Genomic DNA, 14,828 nt, shown 5'->3' on the forward strand with positions numbered 1-14,828 from the left:
AAGGTCTTTTATCCCTCACTGGGTTTTTTTTTCATGTAGGAAGTGCTTTCCGTTTCTCATTGGAATGGTAAATTATGATATCATGTATTATCCACTGATTATCTTGCTTTATTAATTGCAGGAGCTTCAACCGATCCTGTTTCTATTCCTGACTTCCTTACTTTAACGTTGAACATTGTACTGAACCATGTAATCTGCCAGCCCTGGCTTACTTGAGACAATAACTCAGTTTTCTTCAAACCCCTTTTGTCCGTTATCATTTTCCTTACAGCATGAAGTGTATACTTGCCATTATTCGTTTGTTTGTTTTTTATGCAATAACACAACTCGCACATTCAATAGTTAACTTTTTGAGGTTACAACCCAATTGAATCCATACATAACAGTCTCGAACAACTTACAGGACATTTCGTCTGTAATAACTGTTATACTCTCCAATGCTATATTGGTTGCTGCATTGGTTACAAATTTCCCCTCGTGGCATCAAGCTGTCAACATTCTTAAACTATTGTCATTTAAAATACGGGGGTTCCTCGTCCGTCGCTGCTGTCTGCCGAGACCCTTAATAACTCCACCGTGTAATACGCCCCTCCTGGAGACCACAGATCACCCATCAGCTAACGTCCAGTTAGAGATGTCTGACCGGAGGTTTCACTATTCAGTAATAATTTGATATTTTGATTTGTTGCTAACCCGTAAGGTTTTTCTTCCGGGCTCTATCATTTAATTCCCTCAAATATGTAGCCAATTGTATCATTAGTGTTTCCCCCATACTGTCTGAAACATTCTTCTCCGGAGTGGTGTTCAGGTTCGTCATCTGTATTATTGTTGCTTCATCTGAAACCCAAATGAACAGGTCAAAGGTGGAGAGGGCCCTATTTCTTGATTTGTATCTTCCTATCCTTGCCTGGATATTCCAGAAGTACCCTCTCCAGTTTCCATTGCCACCATTCCTATTTTTCTAATTCAGTGATTCAATCAGATCGAAACTTCCCCTGATACATTTCGGATATTGCTACTGCATCTACTTCAATGTTTTAAATTCTGATTGTGACAGGGTTTTTTGAAAGCTAAGTTCCGAACATGACATTTTCACTGTATCATCTGTCCTATCGATGCTGCTAACAGGTTTCAATTCACTGGCATCCTGACACCCATACCCAAACATTCCTTTTTCCCTTGTCCGAGCGGTTGGGGGATATGATCTATCCTGTGGCACGGCATCATTGCAGTGATACAGTCTCTAAGCACTGTTAGACTAATTTTATGCCCCCAGGTCATCCCAACAGCATAAACTACGTACTCCCTCACTAATCGATACCACAAGTTTGTCACTTGTCCACAAGCTTGCATACTCTTTCCCAATCACTCGTCGTCAGCTAGGTTTTCTCTGCAGTAATTAAAATTTGTCATTAGCACACCATCCCATGGTCAAAATTTATCTTGCGGTCACAAACTTCAATCACCCGTATTGCTTTGAGCCGAAGCATTTCCCCATTTCTATTGTTCTAAATGCAATATCAAATCGCCTGACTACGCTGTATCTGTCATTCTCCTAGGTTTCATATGATTACTCCTTGACCAAACTACTGGGCTACAGGACGTGCCACACCTTTGACACGATGTTTCATTATGTTCACAATGAATCATTTTAAACTGGGGACTAATTCTCTAATGCAACTTCCCCTGTGCTTCTCTCAGCTATGATTAAAAGTACAAATTACTTTTGTTACTCCTAGGAAAAAGAGGGCCTGCATACTCTCATGACCATTCTTCCATCGGTGTCTCAGTTTCTATGCTACTCCCTGTTTTTCCACCATTTTCTTTCCTGAAATGTTTAAAATGGATGCCCATCTAGCTTGTTTTCGTCCTCCTTAACTTTACCACCATCCGTATATACCAACTCTGTTTTGCTGACTGATTTATCAAGTTTCTGTCCCTTTGTAATGTTATGGAGGCAGGGTGTGAAAGAATGGTTTCCCATCTTTCCCATCGAGCCGTATTTGCGCCTTGCTGGCAACCCTGTCTCTTGGTTAACTCTGTCAATTCTAAAATTCAGTTGTAACCCTCTGCTATCCTTTTAGTTATTTTGCGATGTCCAAAAACTTTTGTTCAGCCCTTGCCCAATTTCCTGTCAATGTTTGATAAATGTCTGAGTATTATGATTAGCAAGCACCATACCATATCCATTTGCGTACAGATCAAATTTAATGCTCAAATCATCCACTTCAAGTCTCTCCTCTAATGGCCTGGATGTTGCTACAGCTGTTGTTAACTGGTCCAAATTCCTCTGTGCTTCACTGGTCCACCTAAAATCCCCTTTCCAAAGTTTCATAAATGGGTCTAGTATAAAGACTTCCACTACTGGTCTCAAATACCCCAAAGTTCTCATGATTTGCTGGACCCCGTTTCGTGAAACAGGTGCTGTGATTCTAGTAACTTTCTCTCTCATCCCAACACTGGCTTCCCTACCTGCCTTTGACATTGAATATCCTAAATAGTCGACTTCGCTCCTGTCAATATGGCATTTCTTTAACCCTATTTTAAATCCACTTCACTAAGTGTTTTAATAATTTTGGTCACTCTTTCAACATGTGTCCCCCTGATCATCATCTCTAATTAACACATCATCAATATATACTAAAGCCAAATCATGTTTAACCAGCTCCCTTACTATTGCCTGAAGATGGTTCGGGGAATTAACATATCCTTGTGGCAATTTACAGTATACGCAATGTTTAGTGCCAAAGGTAAAAGCTGTCTTTCCCCTGCTGTTCTAAATCTTTGATCATTATCTCCAGCTCGCATTTGGCACCTCGGGTCAAGGGATATTGCTTTTACGGCCTGGGTCGGTTTCCCTGAATTGTCTGCTGGAATTGTGTGCTGATTAACCCTGTGTCATTCTTTCTATTGCTAGTTTTGCTTTCCTTATCTCCTCTTGCGGGCAGCATAATCAAGGATCCCTCCCACCCGGCTTACTCACTTTTCCAACTTCTTCCATCGGGCAGGCGATTCAGAAGTCTGAGAACACGCACGAACAGACTCAAAAACAGCTTCTTCCCCACTGTCACCAGACTCCTAAATGACCCTCTTATTGACTGACCTCATTAACACTACACCCTGCATGCTTCAACCGATGCCAATGCTTATGTAGTTACATTGTATATCTTGTGTTACCCTATTATGTATTCTCGTGTATTTTCTTGAATTTTGTTTAATTCCCTTTTCTTCCATGCACTGAATGATCTGTTGAGCTGCTTGCAGAAAAATATTTTTCACTGTACCTCGGTACACGTGACAATAAACAAATCCAATCCAATCCAATTATCAATTGTTTATATCTTAATTTGTTTTGCATCTATTTTTATTAATCTTTCTCTGCCATCAGATTCTCATTTCTTGATACTGCAAGTAATACTCCTAATCTAAGCTCCAGTCCCATATCTTTGTTCCTTAAAGCTCCATCTGCAATGTAGTCCAAAAAAAATCCATAGTCTTTGCTGTATGAAAATCCCCGATCAGTAAATTTGATGTGTAGTGAGTTTCCAGAGAAAATACTGAAATCTCTACAAATTTGGAACACACCGAACAAAAGTTTTAATTGTAGGGACATCATGGCTACCTCTAACAAGGGAGCACATGGCGCACACCGAATGCCTAGTCTTCACATTTCAATTTAGATTCCTTTGTTCTCTTATTTCTTAATTTTTTTTTAGAGCAGCCAAGACTATGCCGAGTTGAAACTAATCATTTACAAATCCCAATTTATACATTTTGATTTTGCTTTTTGTTTACTTCCTGAGAATTATGTTCTAATTAACTCCCACAATGTTAATCATTATTACTGATTTTCTAAAGAACTTTCAAATACTTACCCCATTTTAAATCTCACTTTAACGGCCGAGTATACCTCCTAATTGACGTGCAACTTCATTTTGCAAAACACAACATTTTAAAAACTAGGAATACCAGAGGATGTTCACAAATTCTTATTAAACTGACTCATTCATTCGTTGGAGATCTCCATTCAAACAAAAGGAATTCAAATCATTATACTTTCATTCATCTCAACCAACCGAACAATAAAGGTTTGAATTTTCAAAGAAACCAGAATATAATTTCAGCAAATCCTGAGAGCTCCACTTTCCGATACGGTTCTAAACTTCCAAAGTCTCTGGTTCCCCCTAGTGGCCATTCATCTCCCAATTCTTTGTTTCACTCAGAAAACATATCTCCCAAGAATAAATTTTAACTTAGCCAATTCCAATTGTACGGAATTGAATTGTCTCCAGAACATTCCATCAGCGGTCTTAACTGAATTGTCTCTGTGACATTCCCTCAACCCGTTAAAGACCTTAACCGAATTAGTGTAATTTAATATAACCAATTTCAATTTTCAACTCACATGCACCTGACTTACTAGGCCAGCATCGACTGAAATTAATTCTTCTAATCCGCCAGGCTGACCTTTGATGATCTTACCTGATCAAATGCGATTGATTAGACTGTAATCAGACTACGAGAGAGAGGAAAATCGACATGGTCATTTTCCAGCTACTCCCATCGTGGGCCCATTTCCTCTTTCCCCGTCTGAGATCAGTCTAATTCTGATTTTGCAGATGAGAGGTGATCGTCTGGAGAAATCCCGGATTTCGGCACCAAATGACAATCCTGATTCTTTTGCCGTCAGTCTGGTCTCAATAAAATTTGGGACAGGTATCAATTATTGTTTATTTTAACCAGCTAGCTGGGTGACTCACTCTATAGGGAGAGCAGGACACAGCCATGTCTCCTGGATCTTCAACAGCCAGAGTGAACAACGGGACAAAACATTTCTGTACAGATACATTCAAGTTACATCAAATTTCACATACATACGACCAAATAAGGCAACATAATTAATGCAAAATTCCCATAGGCTATCCCTATACACTTCTTGACCTGGCCATATATCCTGATCGGCTCATTTCACATTCCTCAGCCCTGGACTCACTTCACATTCTTCAGCCCTTGGGGGGGCCCCTTTCACTCAGCATTCTCGTCCTCGCAATTACCCATCCCCTATCCAAGCCATGCTTAGACCAGTTCCTTTGTTCCGGCCTCTACATTATCCTAACTAATTATCCCATTTTGTATCACATTCGTTTGTTCAATTCCTCAAGCTGAAAAATGACGAGGTGGGGGGGGTACTGCTGACGATTTGGGGACTTCCGGGAGGCTGGAGATGGAGACTAGATGGCGATTGCCGCCGATGGGTGGATCTGGGGAGGTGCGGGCCATGTGCTAACAGGGGAGGGGGGCAAGGGCTCCCCTCCCCCCCCCCCCCCCTCCCCCCGACCAGACTGGTTACATGGCATGTTTGTGGCCTGAATGGGCCGGTCAAGAGGGCCCGTGTCTTTGCACACTTGAGACAGTTAATGACGGACATGGCCATGTTACAGGAGACACACTTAAAGCTGAGGGATCAATTTAGACTGAAAAAGGGATGGGTCGGGCAGGTGTTTCATTCAGGATTGGACTTCAAAACTAGGGGGGTGGCCATCCTGATTAACAAAAGGGTGGCGTTCGAGGTGGGGGAAATGGTGACAGACCTGGGAGGCAGATTTATCATGGTGAGTGGGAAACTGGAAGGAATGGCTGGTGAATATATATGCCCCCAAACTGGGACAACTTTGCGTTTGTTAGGAAGATGCTGGAAAAATCCCGGACCTTGACCCGCACCGGTTGATCATGGGGGGTGATTTACATGCGGTCTTAGATCCTAGGATGGACCGGTCTAGTTCCAGGTCGGGGAAAGTGTCAGCAAAGACAAAAGAGCTGCGAGGATTCATGGAGCACATGGGAGGTGCTGATCCGTGGAGATTTGAGAAGCCAAGGAGTAAGGAATATTCATTCTACTCCCATGTTCACAAGGTGTGCTCCAGGATCGATTTTTTAAAATATTGGACTAAACATTATTATCGGGGTTAGTGGACACTGAGTATTTAGCAATCGTAGTATCTAGCCATGCACCACATTGGCTAGACCCACAGGTGAACACGGGAACTCTCAGCACCCACTGTGGAGGCTAGATGCAGGGTTGTTAGCAGACGATAAGATATGTGAGTGAGTGGGGGAGGCCATTCAGGGGTATATAAGCACCAACGACACAGGGCAGACTGCAGCTGGGGTGGTGTGGGAGGCACTAAAAGCGGTCATCAGAGCCCGATAGGCTAGTAGGAAAAATCTTCCGTGTGGATAGGAGATATGCGGAGTCCCCGAAATGAAGAGCTCCTGAAGGAGCGTTAGAGACTTCATTTGGGCTCCTTTCGACAGGCAAGGCGGAGGGTAGAGGGTACAGCAAGGTAGCACAAGTGGATAGCACTGTGGCTTCACAGTGCCAGGGTCCCAGGTTCGATTCCCTGCTGGGTCACTGTCTGTGCAGAGTCTGCATGTTCTCCCCGTGTCTGCGTGGGTTTCCTCCAGGTGCTCCGTTTCCACCCACAGTCCAAAGACGTGCAGGTTAGGTGGATTGGCCATGCTAAATTGCCCTTAGTCACCAAAAAGGTTCGGAAGGGTTATTGGGTTACGGGGATAAGGTGGATAGAGCTTAAGTGGGTCGGTGCAGATTCGATGGGCCGAATGGCCTCCTTCTGCACTGTATGTTTGGTGTTCTATGTTCTATGAGGGGAAAAGGGGCAATATATGAATATGGTGAGATCATGGCACATCAGCTGAGGAAGCAAGAGGCGGCTAGAGAGATAGGGAAAATTAAGGATGTGAGGGGAAAAGTAATGAGGGACCCAGGGGCGGTTAATGACGTGTTCCATGAATTTTATAGCCGTTTATACGAGTCTGAACCCCCTCGGTGGGAGGAGGGAATGAACCAATTCCTGGGGAGGCTAGAGTTCCCGAAGGTAGATGAAGAGCTGGGGGGCCCAATTGATAAGACGGATTGGGGGCAATGCAAACGGAGAAGGCCCCGGGACCTGACGGATTCCCAGTGGAATTTTATAAAAGGTTTTCGGGGCTAGTGGGACCGCTTGTTAGTCAAGGCTTTCAATTAATCCAAGCAATTAGGAATGCTTCCCCCAACGCTGTCACAGGCATCAATCTCTCTCATCCTGAAGCAAGACAAGGACCCGGAGAGCTGTGGATCGTACATACCAATTTCCCTTTTGAATGTGGATGCTAAATTACTGGCAAAAATCTTGGCCACCAGAATAGAGGATTGTGTCCCAGAGGTAATAGATGGGGTTTGTGAAGGGCAGGCACCTGACGTCTAATATTAGGCAGCTTCTCAATGTTATAATGATGCCAGCCGAGGGGCGTGAGGCTGAGGTGGTAGTAGCCATGGACGCGGAGAAGGCTTTCAACCGGGTGGACTGGAAGTACCTATGGGATATCTTAGGCAGGTTCAGGTTCGGGCAGGGATTTGTGGACTGGGACCGGTTGAAATATCAGGCCCCGGTGGCAAATGTGAGAACCAACCGAACCCGGTCAGAATATTTTAATCTCGGGAGAGGGACAAGGCAGGGGTGCCCGCTCTCCCCATTACTGTTTGCCCTGGCCATAGAGCCTTTAGCAATGGCCCTGGGGTGTGGAGATGCCAGCGTAAGAAGCCTTACAACACCAGGTTAAAGTCCAACAGGTTTGTTACAAACACTAGCTTTCGGAGCACTGCTCCTTCCTCAGGTGAATGAAGGAAGGAGCAGTGCTCCGAAAGATAGTGTTTGTAACAAACCTGTTGGACTTTAACTTGGAATGGCCCTTAGAGCACCGAGTGCATGGCGGGGAATAGTGAGGTGGGGGGTGGAGCACAGGGTTTCTCTTTATGCGGATGACTTGCTGCTTTATCTTACAGACCTGGGGAGGAATGACCAAAATCATGGAGGTACTGAGAGAATTTGGGCGATTTTCAGGCTACAAACTGAATATGGGAAAGAGCGAGATGTTTATGATCCAGGCACGGGAGCAGGAAAGGAGACTGAGGGAGTTACCTTTTAAAGTGGTGGCGGGGATTTTCAGATATTTAAGGATTCAAGTGGCTAAAGAGTGAGGGCAGCTCCACAAGTTAAATCTGGGCAAAGCTGACGCTAGCGGGAAGGGTCCAGACGGTGAAGATGACATTACTCCCAAGACTGCTTTTATTTTTTCAATGCCTTCCGATTTTTGTCCCAAAGGCTTTTTTTAGAAAAATAAATGCGGCGATTACAGGTTTTGTATGGGGGGGGGACACCCCGAGAGTAGAGGGCACTTCTGGAGCGGGGTCGCGTGGAGGGGGGCCTGGCCCTCCCGAGCTTTATTATCACTGGGCAGCCAACTTATCGATGGTCACTAAGTGGGTAGTGGGCAGGGGTCGGCCTGGGAGTGAGTGGAAATGGCATCCTGTAAGGGTCAAATTTGGAAGCTTTACTAAGGGCGCCCCTGCCGTTTTCGCCGCCTAGGTACTCTCCAAGCCTTGTGGTGGTGGCAGTCCTAAGGGTGTGGGGGCAATGGAGGCAGCATATGGGATTAGAGGGTGCGTCAGTGTGGTCTCCAATCTATAAAAAATAGCAGTTTATCCCGGGGAGGCTGGATGGGGGGGGGGGGGGGCTTCAGGAGATGGCAGCAGGCAGGGATCGAGAGATTTGGGGACTTATTAATCCAGGAGGGCTTTCTGACCTTGGAGGCACTAGAGGAGGAGTTTGACTTACCGGGTGGGAATGGGTTTCGATATCTTCAGGTCCTGGACTTTGTCCGGAGGCAGGTTCTAAGCTTCCCTCGCCTCCCCGAGGGGACGACAGGACAAGGTGATGTCAAAAACTGGGGTTGGAGAAGGGAGGACTTCGGAGATATACAAGGAGTTGATGGAGTGGGAAGGGGCCCCGATCAGGGAGGTGAAGCAGAAGTGGGAAGAGGAGCTGGGAAGAGAGGTGGAAATGGAAAAGTGGGAAAAAGCCTTGAAGAGAGTTAATTCATCTTCGTCCTGTGCCAGACTTAGCCTGATCCAGTTCAAGGTGGTCCACAGGGCTCACATGATGGTAGCCCGGATGAGCAGGTTCTTTGAGGAGGTGGAGGATAGATGTGGGTGGTGTGGGATTTGCAGACTTTATGTCAGAAGTCCTGGAAGGGAGGGTAACCCCGCGTCCAGAACTGGCAATATTTGGGGTACTGGATGATCCGGGGGCCAAGGGGGGGAGGGAGGCCAATGTCCTGGCCTTCTTCTCCCTGGTGGCCCGGAGATGGATTTTGCTGGGTTGGAGGGAATCAGAGTCCCGAAGTCAGGTGTGTGGGTCAGCGATATGGCAGGGTTTCTCAGTCTGGAAAAAAAAATCAAGTTCGCCTTGACAACTCAGAGTTCGCCTAAAGGTGGCAACCGTTCATCGACTTCTTCAAAGAAAATTAAACGTCAGCAGTAAGAGGGGGCTGGGGCTGGTTGGGGGCTTCTTTTTTATATATATATATAGATATACATGTGTCAGCCCACATGACTGTTTAAGAAATGTTAATATGTTAAACTGTGAAAATTTTAAGTGCTTCAATAAAATATTTTCTAAAAGATTTTCAGATGTGTGAATATGTTGGTGTTGACAGAGGGATGATGAGTTTAAGAATTATTTGTTGCACACCTCACATCTGATTGGTTTCTCCCAGTGTGTTTATGTTGGTGCATGAGGAATTGTGACGAATTTGAGAATGATTTGTTGCATAACCCACATGGGAATGGTTTATCCCCGGTGTGAATGCGTTGGTGTACACGGAGGTTTGATGACTGTGAGAATGATTTGTTGCACACGTTGCACATGAATGGTTTCTCTCCAGTGTGAATGCGTCGGTGCACACGGAGCGTCGTTAACTGCGAGAATGATTTGTCGCACTCGTCACACCCGAATGGTTTGTTCCCGCTGTGAATGCGTTGATGTTTACGGAGAGTTGAGGAGTCAGTGAATGGTTTGTTGCACACCTCGCAAATAAATGGTTTCTCGCCAGTGTGAATACGCTGATGTACCCGTAGGGCTGATGAACATGAGAAAGATTTGTCACACACCTCACACACATAGGGTTTCTCCCCTGTGTGAATCCTCTGGTGACTCAGGAGTTGGGAGTCTTGGGTGAAAGTCATCTCACAAACCTTACATCTGAAAGGTTTCACCCCCGTGTGAATCCTTTGGTGTATCAGGAGGCTTGTAGATGTCATAAAACATTTATTACAAATGTCACACTTGAATCGTTTTCCATCCATATGGTTGCAGTTGGGTTTACAATGATTGTATTGTGTGTTCAGGAGATATTATGAGCCTATGCAACCGTGCAGACACCACACGCTTGAAGAGACTTGCACCTGTAGAAATTAGTCGATGATTGAGCTCACACCACACTTTGAGCCCGCTCACTTCTTCCCAGCCTCAACCAAACTGATGGCCCACAGCCGAACCTTCAGAAAGGTTGGTTCTAATGGAAAGTTCCACTCCACTGACCAGTTTCAGATCTAATGAGATGCCAAAGGTACCTGACTGATTTCCAGATGATACTTTCACTGACCAACCTTCTCTGTGTTGAGCAATGCCGAGAGGGGACTGGATGTCTTCTCGCAGTTGTCCAGTTGTTCCTTGGATTATGGTCAGGATCTTTCTGTAGTGTCTATCCTCTCTATATTCTCTGGTGCAGTATGGTGATGTCCTTCTGTAAATCAGAAAAAGGAAACATGATTTCCTCCAACTCTCCTTCCTCCTTTGCTTCGAGGGCTGACTCCTCAGTTAGAGACTGTTCTACAGTGAGTGCTAGTCTGTATTTATCCGTATGGGGAATCAGATACAACTCCTTTATTTTTGCCCACTTAACTGTCATACACCCTCTGTTTCCAGCAGGGCCACTGGATAGCGACCAGGAGACAACGTGGCTACTTTCTTTCCTCTATGCAGACTCCCATCTTCCCAGGCACCGTGAGGACAATGGAAAAGACAGTTGAGCAGAGTGTAAAATGGTCTTTCAATTAACGTAGAGCTTGTGTTGTGCTCGTAAAGACCATTTTACCCTTGGAGAATTTGTTTCATCTCATCAGGAAAAATGTTAATCCGATGGAGATTTTGAAATTCCTTCCTTGTTTTCCAAAATTATTGAAAAAAAACACACTTGGTCGGAAGTGCTGGAAGCTGAGGAAAATATTGCTTCAGATTGAAGGGTTCTGGTTTATCCTGGGAAATGAGATGCACTGCTGCACATCCAAATTCAGCTGGGTAAAAGTATCAAATCAAAGCCCAGGCTTTTGGGAAAGACCGAGGCCTTCAGGTAAAATCTTTAAAGAAGACCATGAAATACATTTGAATAAATGTGTCTCTGCCCCGCCCAGATAATTACACCTCACCTTCTCATATTCAGTAATGACCCATCAACAAATCTCAGCCTGTAAATCAGAAGGGAAATGCTTCCAATAAATCACTCAATATCCAACACAGCCAATCACTAGCTCAGCTTTCTGATTGACGGCTCTTACAGCCAATCGGATACAAAGAAGCCCCTCTCACAATGGATGGCGCAATCATTTTTCTCAGCCAATCACTTTGGAGGGCGGAGCCGTTAACTGCGTCTGTGCTCCGCCGAATTCTGCGCAACCGCATTCCAGAGAGATTCTCACCCGGTCGAAACTACATGTCCCATGCTGCATGTGGCCCCAGCGTCTGCTGAGTGAGGAGCGGCAATATGAAATAAGTGGGAGAGCTGACGCGCGGTGCCCGATGGGAGCTTTAGTTTTCCCGCGCGCAGCAGCGGTTGGCGCCGAGTGTCCGCGAGCGGCTGAGTGGATTTGAAAAGCAGAGATTTGGGGAGGAAGCAGAGCGATGGCGGTGGGAAGATTCACCGTTGCAGCAGATTCTCTGCATACAACTGAAGGGGAAAATGGCACAAGTCAAAACAGTTCCACTGATTGGACAATACAGGAGACAAGAGGAGGATAGTGTGGCCGGGCATGTCAAAGGCTGCAGAGAGGTTGCTTCTGCCTCCACACGTTTCCTGAGCTCAGCATTTTCTCAATTTCCTTATCACATTTCCAGCATTCACACCACTTTGCCCCATTGAATTCCAAGAGCTGCATTTTAGGGAAGTGGAGGCTATGGGTTGATGTGATTTAACTTTGAAAATAGCAACAGTTTGTCTTAGTGACTTCATGTGTACAAATTATTTTAATTGGAGAGGTGAGTGAGGGCCAAAGGTCATATTTACAAATTGTTCAAGGACAGAACTAGATTCATCAATCATTTAAAGTAACAAGGCAGCTGCTCAACAAGGATATTTTATTTAAAATAATCAAACCTTAACAATGTCCATTTTTGGAGAAATCTAATTGAAAAGCAGAGAAGTGATGTTGAACTTGCCCCGAACCTTGTTTAGACCACACTTGGAGAGCTGTGCATAGAATTTACAGTGCAGAAGGAGGCCATTCGGCCCATTGAGTCTGCACCGGCCCCTACAAAGAGCACCCAACTCAAGCCCATGTATCTACCCTATCCCTGTGACCCAGTAACCCCCACCTAACCTTTTTGAACACATAGGGCAATTTAGCATGGCCAATCTACCTAACCTGCACATCTTTGGACTGTGGGAGGAAACCGGAGCACCCGGAGGAAACCCACGCAGACACGGGGAGAACGTGCAGACTCCGCACAGACAGTGACCCAAGCCGGGAATCGAACCTGGGACCCTGGAGCTATGAAGCAATTACTCTAACCACTATGCTACCATGCTGCCCTTAAGAACAAATTAATCTACACTAGTTCAGATCAACGTATTGAAAAAGGACAGAAAGGAACTGGAGAAGGTGCAAAAAAAAATTGAACAGAATGATATTGAGAATGGAGAGATTGTAACTATCACGAACGACTGAAAAGACTGGCACCCTTTTCCCCATCAGAATGTGGAACTTGTTCCCACAGGCAAATAGTTTTGTTGTATTTGATGGGAAGTCAGGGAAGTAGCTGAGGGATAAAAGAGTAGAAGGATCTGCTGATCGGGTGAGATAAAATCAGTATGCAGAAAGCTCCTAAGCATCGGTCGATAGCAGATGGGCTGAATGGTCCGTATCTCTGCTTTATAAAGTAGAATCAAAACTAGAAATATTCAGTAGGTCAGGTAGCATCTGCGTCGAGAAACAGTTAACATTTCAACTCTAGATCAGAAACTAGGTTGGACGAGCAGCTACTTGTTGGAATAATTTAAAAGGGAAATGGAGTACAGGGCCAACATGTTCCCATGATAATGAAGGGTGGGAGCAATAAGCCCAAAGAACCCTGTATGCCAAGGGATATCAGGGTTGGATAAAGAAAAAAAGCGACTTATGGCAAATACTGAGGGCTGAAAACAGCAGAAGCCCGAGATGAATATAGAAAGTGCAGGGGACACTTCAGATAGACACGAGGAGAGCGAAGAGGGGCATGAAAATGCACAGGCGGATAAAATAGGAAAATCCAAATATGTTTCATAAGTATATTAAGGGCAGGAGGTTGATCAGGATAAGGGTAGGGACCAATGTGGCAATTTGTGTGTGGAACAGAAAGATAGAGGTGAGGTTTTAAATGAGTACTTGCATCTGTGTTCACTAAAGAGAAGGATGATATAGGTGTAGAAATCAAGGACGTGCGCTATGATTTACTTGAACAACTTAACATTGAGAGTGGGGGAGGTATTAACAGTTTAATGAGTTTAAAGGTGGATAAATCCCCGGGGCCAGATGAGACTTATCCCAGGCTGCTCTGGGAGGCAAGGGCTTTGACAAAAATTGCAGCGGATCTGACAAAATTTTCAAATCTTCTCTGGCCACAGAAGGTGTCATTATTCAAGAAGGGAAGTTGGAACAAACCAGGTAATGACAGGCCAGTGATAGAAACTGCCTTTTCTAATCAGCTATAACCACGAGAGTAAGAGGAAATGATAGAGGTTTAATTGAGAACTCATTAAGAATAATTAACTATAATCGTATTAGGCATTACTTCAGTGCAACAAATAGCTGGGAACCCACTAAGGGTTAATCCAGATAACACTCTAATTTCTTTCTTAAGTTTCACATTTTGCAAGCCGCTTGAGACTGCAAGGCCCGTGACATCAACTAGATAAAAGGCCCCATTGTATGGTAAAAACTGGGCGGCTGTCCAGTACGAGTCGTCCAGTTTCTATAGTAATAGCCAGTCTAGGACTGATAATTTCTCAGTGAAAACTGTGTCTTTCTAATTAATAATAGATGCAAGTGTGGATAATTTGGAAAATTGGCAAGCAATGGTATGGGAAAGTCACCAAGATATTTAAATACATATATTTCTTAAAATTGATAAGACAGTTTGGCCAAATTGAGTGAATTCTGAATTAGTTAAAGCCAATCAGAAGTGAAAAGAAGGCCAGACCTTAAGATAATAATCTCCTTAAAAATCACTTACCGGGATGGAAAAACTCATTCAGTAATCACTCTATTTATTTTTCTGAAACCTATATCTTTAGAACATAGAACATAGAACGATACAGCGCAGTACAGGCCCTTCGGCCCTCGATGTTGCACCGACATGGAAAAAAAACTAAAGGCCATCTAACCTACACTATGCCCTTATCATCCATATGCTTATCCAATAAATTTTTAAATGCCCTCAATGTTGGCGAGTTCACTACTGTTGCAGGTAGGGCATTCCACGGCCTCACCACTCTTTGCGTAAAAAACCCACCTCTGACCTCTGTCCTATATCTATTACCCCTCAATTTAAGGCTATGTCCCCTCGTGCTAGCCATCTCCATCCGCGGGAGAAGGCTCTCGCTGTCCACCCTATCTAACCCTCTGATCATTTTGTATGCCTCTATTAAGTCACCTCTTAACCTTCTTCTCTCTAACG

General features: G+C 44.6%; 1 protein-coding gene across 2 annotated transcripts; it reads right to left on the reverse strand.

Annotated features, from left to right (window-relative positions):
- Window positions 1-633: 633 nt before the first annotated feature.
- On the reverse strand, window positions 634-11,515 carry LOC119971551 (zinc finger protein 3-like). Of its 2 annotated transcripts, none has more exons than XM_038807226.1 (3): window positions 11,327-11,486; window positions 10,472-10,644; window positions 634-837 (listed from the first exon to the last, which is right to left on the reverse strand). In XM_038807226.1, the coding sequence occupies exons 1-3, from the start codon at window positions 11,332-11,334 to the stop codon at window positions 689-691; spliced, it is 330 nt and encodes a 109-aa protein (XP_038663154.1). In that variant the 5' UTR covers window positions 11,335-11,486; the 3' UTR covers window positions 634-688. The 2 variants fall into 2 exon arrangements, with proteins under 2 accessions (XP_038663154.1, XP_038663153.1); XM_038807225.1 differs by having other exon boundaries at window positions 667-837; window positions 9,679-10,644; window positions 11,327-11,515.
- Window positions 11,516-14,828: the final 3,313 nt, after the last annotated feature.

Source organism: Scyliorhinus canicula, chromosome 9 (assembly GCF_902713615.1).
Source record: "Scyliorhinus canicula chromosome 9, sScyCan1.1, whole genome shotgun sequence".
NCBI classification, from domain to species: Eukaryota; Metazoa; Chordata; class Chondrichthyes; order Carcharhiniformes; family Scyliorhinidae; genus Scyliorhinus; species Scyliorhinus canicula.